The sequence below is a fragment of the Ammodytes marinus genome (assembly GCF_949987685.1).
Source record: "Ammodytes marinus genome assembly, chromosome: 7".
Taxonomy (NCBI): Eukaryota; Metazoa; Chordata; class Actinopteri; order Uranoscopiformes; family Ammodytidae; genus Ammodytes; species Ammodytes marinus.
Window position 1 is genome coordinate 32,052,704 of NC_137211.1, and position 10,735 is coordinate 32,063,438.

The 10,735-nt window shown below is 38.9% G+C and overlaps 1 protein-coding gene across 9 annotated transcripts in view; it reads left to right on the top strand.

The window, feature by feature from the left end:
• csde1 (cold shock domain containing E1, RNA-binding) overlaps positions 1–9,710 on the top strand; it is a gene marked incomplete at its 5' end in the record, with an annotated part of 42,131 nt that extends 32,421 nt beyond the window's left edge. For all 9 annotated transcript variants that reach the window (XM_080031888.1, XM_080031889.1, XM_080031890.1 and 6 more), the window contains 2 exons: positions 7,856–7,988; positions 8,260–9,710. In XM_080031888.1, the coding sequence (XP_079888014.1) occupies positions 7,856–7,988; positions 8,260–8,307 (181 nt within the window). In that variant the 3' untranslated portion in view covers positions 8,308–9,710. The remainder of the gene's footprint in view (positions 1–7,855; positions 7,989–8,259) is intronic.
• Positions 9,711–10,735: the final 1,025 nt, after the last annotated feature.

Consider the following 10,735-nt stretch of genomic DNA (forward strand, 5'->3'; position numbering starts at 1 on the left):
CTTATTGTCAACAAGAACAATACAAAGAAGCACCACAAATATACAAACAATACTTACAAACAAACAAAAACAAATAAAACAATACAAAGTACAGCTCAAGTCAACAGAGATTACGTTGAGGCCACAGGAAATGGTTCACATTTCAGGCCCATCATAAGTCACAGTTCACAAATCCAGGTTTAGGAGAATCCTTGTACAATAATCAAAGAGTAGTCCAGTCCAAGATAGTTCAAACAGCGCTGCCAGATTTTGTAGAACTGGTCCACTTTGTGATGTATAATATTTGTGAGATATTCTAGAGGAATCAACTCCAGTAAAACCTTCAACCAACCATTAACAGAGGGGCTCTTATCATTAATCCACTGTAACAAGATATTTTTCCTAGCAGCAAAAGTTAAAATGTTGTATAACCTTTTGCCAGATTTAGTAGGTATACTTCCACTTGGAAGACATAAAATCAAACACATTGGATCCATTTCTAAATCCATACCAAATATTTTTTCTATTTCACTTAACATGTCAGACCAATATTAGACAATGAGTTAGGGTACCTATTTCTATTTTACATTTAAGACACGGAGGAGAAAGTGCTGGGTTGAAAGAATGCCTGCGATTAGGAGATATATGAATCCTATGTATTATTTTTAACTGGATTGCTTTTGTCCATGTACAGATGGAAATCTTTTTAGCATAACTCCAAATATCCACCCATATCTCGTCATCAATGTTGACTGATAATTCTTTCTCCAACAGACTTTTGATCCTCTGGTTATCAGTAGTAGAGCTACCAGCTATTACACCATAAAGCAGACTAACAGACACCTTTAGGCCAAGCAAAGTAAGGCATTTTGGTGCCAAAAATAGAATAAATTGTAAAATATTTTTATTTTTTCAGCTCAGATAATTTCTGAGGTGTCCAGAACAACATACTAAAAGTCCTAAGATATCCTAGTTGGGGAAATAGGTTTAATTCTCATCAATCCGAGGTGTGTGCCAATAAGGCGAGACACCAATAAATCCCAATAGGGCTATTTTTTTCCTTCAGTCCTTTCAAAATGAAACTTTACACAATGAAAGTATCCATGAAAATGAATTTTTTTTTATTACAAGTTTCTTTGAAAATTAATTTTAATATGCAAATGAGCTATACACTAATCGTACACGCCCAAAATAAACCCAAATAGGCTTAATTTTTTCCTTTACTCCTACCACAATAAAAATGTACATAGTAAAAGTATACTTTAAATAACTTTTTTTGTATTACAAGTTTCTTTTTAAATGAATTTGAATATGCACATGAGCTCCACACTTATTGAATATCCAATCATCGTACTGCCAATGGGTGATGGCAATGCTGCTTTTAGACTGGCCTCTAACCTAAAAAACTGCCTGGCTTACCTGCCAGGGGTCCCTCTCATGAATTAGATTTGTCTCTTCAAATGCCACTGCACGCAATTTGATAGTACTACATCCAATCAGAGCAATGAACAATGTGACGTATTAAGCCCCGTTCGTTTAGCGAACAGCTGTTAAACTGTTAAATGTAACTTTTGCTGTGGTCGGTCGGCAAAACGGAACATTCCACTTACTTGCTAATGAAAGGTTTGAGTGCCGTCTTCCAAATCGTAAAGGGTCGAGGCCAAAGCCGTCTCAAACTCAAACAACATATCTGCAGCTATATTTGATGTTTACTATCACGGCTTCGACGGCGCACTGTCGTCATCCGTTTACGTCCGCCCCAGAGCACCATACATAGGGCTCTGGCCCGCCCATATCACATAGAACCAATTGAAACGTAGCTCAGGATTTCTTGACATATTTAATGAGCTTCAATGGAGAGTGTCAAGACCAACAGGCGCAGCGCATTTAATTTGCCAGCGCCTAGTGGCAGGTCTGGATTTCCAGGCTAGTGCCATGCCCTTTCCTATGCCAAATAGACGTAGAATCACAGCCTGAAATGGCATGGAGAAAGAGGAGATTGTCACACACATTGGGACCAAGTAACTCCTTTGTCTACTTTATGCACCATACTGTATCTGTCTTATTTTTGTTGCTTTCTTTGGTTCTTGTGCCATAAACGGCTCGTGTGCATTCAGATCAGCATGATGCAACAAGAGTACAAGTCTGTCATCACCTACTGAGACTGTGTCTTTTGTTCTGCCAGAGGTAATGGCAGTTTGGACAATGAGCACATCTGCATCGTGCTTTGCATGGTTTGAGATACACCATTTTTATCTTACAAGTTTCTTTGAAAATACATTTTAATATGCAAATGAGCTATACACTTATCAAATATAGGCTACCAAAAAATATATCCGCATAGGCTTAATTTTTACCTTTTAAAGATCCAAGTGACTGCTGCAGATATTGCTGCGGTTGGTCACATACAGTGTTGGGAATAACGCCGTTTAAAATAACGGCGTTAGGTAACGCCGTTATTTTTTCAGTAACGGCGTAATCTAACTAATTACTTTTTCCGTCGTTACAACGCCGTTATCGTTACTGAACGTTAAATGCGGTGCGTTACTATGAATTGATTGAATAAACTGTGTAATCCAAAAGCACCCCTGGCTGGCTCCATACTACACAAACTGCTAGTAAGGAGACCGGTGGGTTAACAACAAGATAAGCGATTGTTATTTCTTATACTGTTTTAAGTTGTGTTTTATTCAGTGTGGATGACATTATAACTGTCAGTTAGCGCCGTCACGTCAGTCAGCCGGAGCGCCTGTTTAGTGAAGTTTATTTTTCTTTCTCTCTCTGTTGTGCGCGTTGCCGCAGTAACCACCTATCAATCCACGGTTGAAACGTGCTCTCCCTGAGTTTGTTTGCATCGCCCTTGTGAGTAAGTGCATGGAGTTTCCCGATCTCTATAAATTATAATTTATGCACGTTATTAAACAGCCGCGATTCGCCGGTTGCAACAGCTGTTTAGCGTGTCATCACGAGCCGAATATTGCTACTGTTATTTTCCTGGGATCTGTATGCTGCTGTGCATGTTAAAGAAGGAAATAAACATAGGATAAATCCTTACTCCTCCTCTCATCGTCTCATGCTTCATAGTCTGACGTGTTTGGCCTTAAGTGGTGTTTTAGCCGACACCCCTGAAGTGAATCCAGTGATAGCAGATCAGCACGGTACATTCAGCAGTCTCCTCTACTACTTTTGTTGAGAACAAAATAGGCTAGGCCTACTTGAAGTGCAGGATAAACCTCTTGCTGTCTGTTGATGTGCAATAAATATTGACGGTTATGTAGCCTACAAGTAGGCCTACCTGTCTGTTCTACTCATTTCAACTGACTTGTGAAAACTGCTCAGGAAAATCCAAATTTGTTGACAATTTATTTATTTTTTTTACAGTAGGCTAACGCAAATAGTTACTTTCCCTGGTAACGAGTTACTTCTATTATAAAATAATTCTGTTACTAACTCAGTTACGTTTTGGAACAAGTAGTGAGTAACTATAACTAATTACTTTTTTAAAGTAACGTTCCCAACACTGGTCACATACACATTAAGTACTTTATGATTCCTCCTATACGTGAACCTATTGTGTATCAGCCACTGGCTCTGTTGCCAGCAGATGACACAACATCACAGCTGGATGTTTTGTGGAAGACATCCCTACTCCTTCACTCTCAATCTATCAATCTAATTCATGAGAAGCACCTGTTATACCCCTGGCAGGTAAGCCAGGCATTTTTTCAGGTTAGAGGCCAGTCTAAAAGCAGCATTGCCATCACCCATTGGCAGTACAATGATTGGATATTCAATAAGTGTGGAGCTCATGTGCATATTCAAATTCATTTAAAAAGAAACTTGTAATACAAAAAAAGTTACTTTCCAACTATACTTTTACTATGTACATTCTTATTGTGGTAGGAGTAAAGGAAAAAATTAAGCCTATTTGGGTTTATTTTTGGCATGTACGATTAGTGTATAGCTCATTTGCATTTACAAAAAAAATGAATTGTACTCTTAGTAATATAATGCCTTATTTGTAATTTTTTTAAAAAATGAAAAAAATCTTGTTTTTGGAAGTTGGTATTTCTTTATCAATTTTCAAATGACATTAAACTGTTATCTGAAAAATAACAAGTCACCAAGTTTGGTTATGCCTTTGTCATGCCATTGCCGGAAGAATGAGTTCATCATTCCCGGTGAAAAATCAAGATGCTTATTTATTGGAGTAAACATGGAAGTCAATTTGAGCCTCCCTTCTAGATGACGGGCTGATCGCCAAGCCTTCAGAGCATGCATTAGATTGGTGCAGTTATCTCCAGGGTTTTTCCTGGCTCAGAATGGGCCTTTGGGGGGTCAGTACGCGACCGACTTTTTTTGGGGTCGCGACAGTAAAGGCAAACGGTTTGTGTATTTTAAGAGGGGTGTTGGGTTGGGAGAGGGGAGTTTCTGTCCAGCTCAAGAGCATTTCAGTCAGCCTGTCAATCACTGCGTTACCATGGAGCTCACTGACGCTAATGAAATCACAATAAACAACCTGTAGATATGAAGTCAAAATACTAATAATGACTAGGCCTAACTTTTTAATACTTTAATTGTTTCTAATTGATCTAAACCATGGAAGAAGGTAGGGCTGCTCAATTATGAAAAAATCATAATCATGATTATTTTGAGTAATCACATTGTGTTATCACGATTATTAAAGACAGTTAATCATTGATTTAAGAACATTATGCATTTATTTTACTTTTAACAAGGTTTTTTTCTAAAAACACCATGACTTTGGACTTTAAACAAAGGCCTAATTTAACTGAAAACAGGGAGAATAGTAATAGGCTAAATAAGTGAAACATATTTTTAATAATTTAATAAAAATATGTCAAAATAAAAATAACCAGTTGTAAATGGTGTTGATAGGGCACGTCTTTTGCTAGCATTAAATGTAAGGGCATGATTTATTTATGTCATGGAGCTGGCTGGATAGGCAGTTGCATTGTAGTGTTGACAGTTGTGGTGGCAGGAGTTAAGGAGCTTTAAACTTCCTGTGTTTTTATTCATTGATTGCTTGGTCATAGACTACTATGACTCGACTTAAAGTGAATAAACAAATTGGTCGGGATGTTTAAAGGTGCAGATCAGGTCGTATATCACTTTTCTTTCTCTCTCTCTGTCTCTCGGTCGCGTATGTCATGTTACTCGCGTGTCCGCGCGTGACAAATCTTGCACATTATTTTAGTTTGTTGTGAGTCTGAAGTGTTTTCAGACAACACAATTAGTTTTACCTTATTCTCGTCATCTAGAAGTTTTTCAAAACACCCGGCAATGCGCAACATCTCCCTCGTAGCTACTCTCTGGACCAGCCGATAGCTAAACTATCAGGTGAGGGAGGGGCCGAGCGGATTTCACGGCTGAAAGGGTTTGCTGCATTTATAAGCCTGCATGCCCCGGCGAGCTGAACAATGATAGTTTAATAACGATTATCCCCGACCTGATTTCTTTTTTTACAACTGAGATTGCAAGTAATATGACTGGAATGGCGCGGAAATGGAAACACAATTGGAGCCGTTTTAAGTAGATTTTTATTTATTTATCTATATATAAAAAAATTAAAAAAACACTTTGGCGCTGAGGATTTTCCTTTGGCGGGCGCTAAAATTCCTTTGGCGGGCGCCAACATTTTTTGAATGCAGGAAAAACCCTGATCTCTTATGTTCTTAAAATTCTTAAAGAATAACAAATCTTGTAATTTACACTTTGACAAAGATGATTCAATGTCTAGCCAAATAGAAGATGTCTTATCCTTTAACCACTCGGATATAAAGCTCAAATGAGTGACGCCTCCTTTTGCTTTGTAATGAGTAGGTGCAGGTCCATAACCGAAGCTCCCTTTGATAAAGTTCCGTGGAGACCTGCCGTTGTTAAGATAAAGTTGCAGAGCAGGAAGGAATCCCACTTGGTGTGCAGCCTCTATAAGCTAACCAAAGCTAACGCTACAACCACTATTCACCTCCACACTACTAGGGGTGTAACGGTACACGTATTTGTACCGTACCGTGACGGTACAGGCACGTATTTGGTGTTACAGAGGTGGACCGCGGTCCGTATGTGGCGTACATAGCGTTATGGCGAATGTACAGGCTTGTTTTGCGGTGTGGAACTTAAAACTTGTGGTCGGAGTTCCCCCCGGGCCATTTAGCCTGCGGCTCAGCTCGCACGTGCGCAGTAGCAGCCAGCGATAATGAGAGTCTATTATCTCCATGGTGAGCATGAGGGTCAGGCAGTGTTAGCAACTTAGCCGCTATATTCAGCGACTTTTCAGACCGCTCTGGCGACTCTTTTTTTAAAAAAGCCACCAGCGACCAATCTAGCTACTTTTTCTGGTGTTATTGGTGACTTTTGGAGACCCTGTGCTGTCGCTAAAGCATGTATCGCTCTTAACACTTCTAAACGAGCAGCGGCCAGCGGGTGCTCAACGGCCACTCCCCCCGGTCCCACAGCACTGACAGGCGGCCGAGTCCTCACGCAGCAGTCCCTCCCAGCTGCGGTCAGGGCAGGAGATACACACCTCTCCGCTCTAGTGTTCCGTTTGCATCACTATTAGCAGTAGCAGCGTCCCCCCTCTTTTACAGTGTCTGAGTAGTGCAAGTCAAAATGATACAGTGCTTTCGAACAGAGAGCGAACTGCATGGCGAAAGGCAACAGGAAACCGGAGCGCGCAGGCATCCCCGTCATTCAAATCCCGTTTGAGGGATAATTTCGGATTCCAGGTGAATTATGAAAACAGATAGACGTGTGGAACAATGTCGGCACACAGGTTATTGTTTCACCGCGATCGCTTATGTAGGAGGCAACACGTCGAACATGCATGAGCATTTGAAAAGGCACCATCAGGTGTTTGGCTACTCTCACCATTACTGTGAAGAAAGACGAGCTGGGCAAAACCCAGACATTATTTTCTTTTTTATACTGAATACAAACAAGCTGTCATTTAATTAATGCTGCAGTAGCACTTTTATTTGATAATTTTTATATTTATAAGAGCACTTTAGCGTTTAAGAGAGCTGCAGCAATATTTTATTTTTTTCAAAGAGACCCTTAAAGATGACATACCCTTTGTTTACACCAGCTTACAGAGCCTGCTGAGCATTAACACTATATTTTTTCATTGCAATTTTTGTTTATGCTGCACCTACACTAGTATTTAATAAGTATTTTATTTATTGGAGAATTGCAGCAGTATTTTTATATTTGTTATGCATTTTATTTATATCAATCAATCAAATTTTATTTATATAGCACTTTTCATAGAATCAAATGTAACACAAAGTGCTTAATACAACTCCCCCCCCCCACATCCCCCACCCAGAGATATGCATACATGCAAAAACATTCCCCCTCCCACCCATCCATACCCCAAAATAAGAAATTCATTAAAAACAGGAAGGAAACTGCGCTGAGGAAACGCCATCATCAGAGAGAAAATACTAGAGACTGTAAAACTAAAACAATTCAAAATAAATATATGTTACTGTCAGCTAGTTACTGACAGCTAAAGATGTTCATTCTCCGTTAACTATGAACCGTACCGTACTGTACCGTACCGTGACTTCAAAACCGAGGTACGTACCGAACCGTGACTTTTGTGTACCGTTACACCCCTACACACTACAATGAAGTTTAACCAATTTAAGACTGTACACCGGACTGGTAACCAACTCGAGCCTAGGCTGTGTATTCACACTTATTTAGACAACAGGTGTTCTCCAGAATCCCTGACTCCACTTTTTTAATTCTAATTTTGGCTAAACATGTTGGCCGTATAAATGATGGTTACTTTGATTGGATGTAAGATAAGAATAATATTTCTTGTCTGTTGTAATGCCTCATGTTCCAGTGAGGGCCCTAAACCGGTGGCCACTCCGCGCCCAGACCGTCTGGTCAACAGACTGAAGAGCATCACTCTGGATGATGCCAGCGCGCCTCGTCTGGTCATTGTGAGACAGCCCCGTGGTCCTGACAATTCAAAGGTACAACTAAGCTTATGGCACATTTTGTATTTGTTAGTCTCTATATGCAGAAATAAGTACCTATGTTAATGTACAATAAGAACTTAAGAAATGTAGGACTTTGTTTTGCACGTTATAAGCTCCATAATAAAGTGTTTATCTTAGCTTCTCATGTGTGATGGGCAAACATTAGCATTAATGCTTCTAGATGTAGCTTGGTTTTTCAGGTTCACCTATTGGTGTAGTTGTGAATTTGATGAGACATTAATTTTGTCCGTTTTCTCCTATACAGGGCTTCAATGTGGAGCGCAAGACTCGCCAGCCAGGTGTCATGGACTGAGCAATACAAAGCCCACCCTGTTTGGTTCTGGTGGGATCTGTCCTGAGGGGCAACAGCACGCTATAAGGGAATTTGATTTGACACATGCTTGTACGCAATGTCATTCACAGATCATTGGCACACATACAGTCATTGGCATGTTATCTTCATCCCATCAACTAGGGAACTTTTCTCATTCCACAGTTCCCTTCCTCCCATGTTAAGACGTACATGATACAGAGTTCCACACTGAAATGTACATGGGATCTCTGAGTGTGTGTGTGTGACGTGTCCTAGAAGTCATTATAGTGTGTTATGGAGGTATTTGTTTCTGAGGGTCTGGTCCCTCTAAATCAGAGTGACTGTGGCTGTCTTTGTCCCTGTCCCTATCTTTTGATTCTGCTTAGTCTGGAATTCTGCACCTGTAATCTGTCCACTAGTTTGCCTGTGTGAATGACTGAGTGACTGTTGGCATGTATTTTGAGCATCAGCTCCATTACGTTTCTTATTTTTGCTCCTTTACCCAGGGAAACTGAAACTGGTTTCACTACTGTATGCTTTCCTAAAAGACGCCTAAAGCAAAGCAAAGTTCCCTCCATAAGGAGGATCATATTTCTCATGTGCGAGCTTAAACTGAGGATTCTTCTCTGCTCGGTTTTTTGAGCAGTTTTAAAATGCTTTATTGAAGAGCTGAAGTGAAAGCATTGTGTGTGTGTGTGTGAGAGAGTGTCAAAGTATTTCATCTAATGGGATTTACCAATCTGGAGCCTTTAGAAACCGTTTTTGGTCTTCACATGCTCCATTTAATCCATTTTTCCCCAGGTGCAGAATTCCTTGTGGCATCTTATGTCTGCAATTCCTTTATACTTTTTATTTTATTTTTTATTTTCTTGCACATATTTTTGCTTTTTTCTGTTGAAACTCAATCTGCTAATATTGAATTAAGTAAGAATAAGGTGCCTAAAAAGTACAAGCAAAATGAAAAATATAAAAAAACAACAAAAAATTAGATGTATCCTCTGTTCCCAGCCAACCACCAAAATATTCAAAGCAATTTTTGGGTGGCTTTCTTTTCTAGTAGAAATAATACTGATATGCATCCCAAACCTGTGGGTTGAACTATACTGTATATGTAATGTGTGCTTTTTTTCTTAGTGAAAGCTCAAACTTCGGATATCAAGAAATAACTTGAACGAGACTGGTAAAGTATTAGAGATACGGGGGGGAAGCATTAAACAAGGTATCAGCTGTTTTGCTCTCACATGGTGGCTGAGCTGTTGTGCCTCTGCACATTAAGTTAGTCTAAATTAATTTCAACTTTGGAGGTCACCAGGTTTCAGTTTAACCACGTACAGAGGTTCACATGTACTTTTGTTAATGGTCTTGAATGAAACGATTGAATTAAAATTTTATGAAAATCATGAGCTGTTTTGTTGTTCTCTTTATTGGAATAAAATGTTTCATTATGTAGAACAATGTTGCACTCCAGATGGTCTTCAGTCGAGGGCAGTCGGGTCTAGGCATTATTTACCAACAGTTCTACATTTAAAAAAGCAATCTGATGCATATGCATAATTATCCACGTATTAGATATTTTCTACGTTATGGTTCCCCATTGTGACTAAATACTCTCACAGTGTGAAGAAAAAAAAAAATCCTCTCTGTTTATGCACCTCCAACTTTTCTGAAAAATCAAACCAGCGATTAGATTTAGGGCCAATCAGAGACTGGGCTTTTTGGAAGGCATTAAAGGCCTACTTCACCGGTTTGAATATGAAGGTGTATTGAATTCTGAGATCCTATGTAGTATAAATGTGCAAAAAAAATTGAAATTGGTTCATCCTAGCCTGAGAAAAGGCCGAAAGAGTGTTTTTTTTAACCCTATATTAATCTTACTGTGACATCACAGTAAGATAAATATAGGGTTAAAAAAAAACCTTACTTTGTAAATATTACTGTGATTTCTCCTACTGTGACATCACAGTAATATTTACAAAGTAATTTTCTTTTTAACCCTATATTTATCTTACTGTGATGTCACAGTAAGATTAATATAGGGTTAAAAAAAACACTCTTTCTGCCTTTTCTCAGGCTAAGATGAACTGATTTTTTTTTTTTTTGCACATTTATACTACATAGGATCTCAGAATTCAATACACCTTCATATTCAAACCGGTGAAGTAGGCCTTTAAGGATTAAAGATACAGGCTCTAAAATGTGTGTGTTTCAGACAGAAGCTGAGAGAAGAGATTCAACATTGGCTCTGTGAAATATAAAGGGCTTTTTAGACACTACACATTGAAAATAGTTTCTTAAAGAAACCCAAATTACAATTTTGAACCTGAAAATTAGCAGAATATGTGACTGCAATATTTTAATTTAAAAAAATTATAGTCACAAAAATAATCCTTCTCAATGATCACTTCTGCCGCACTAAAATATGTGGTGG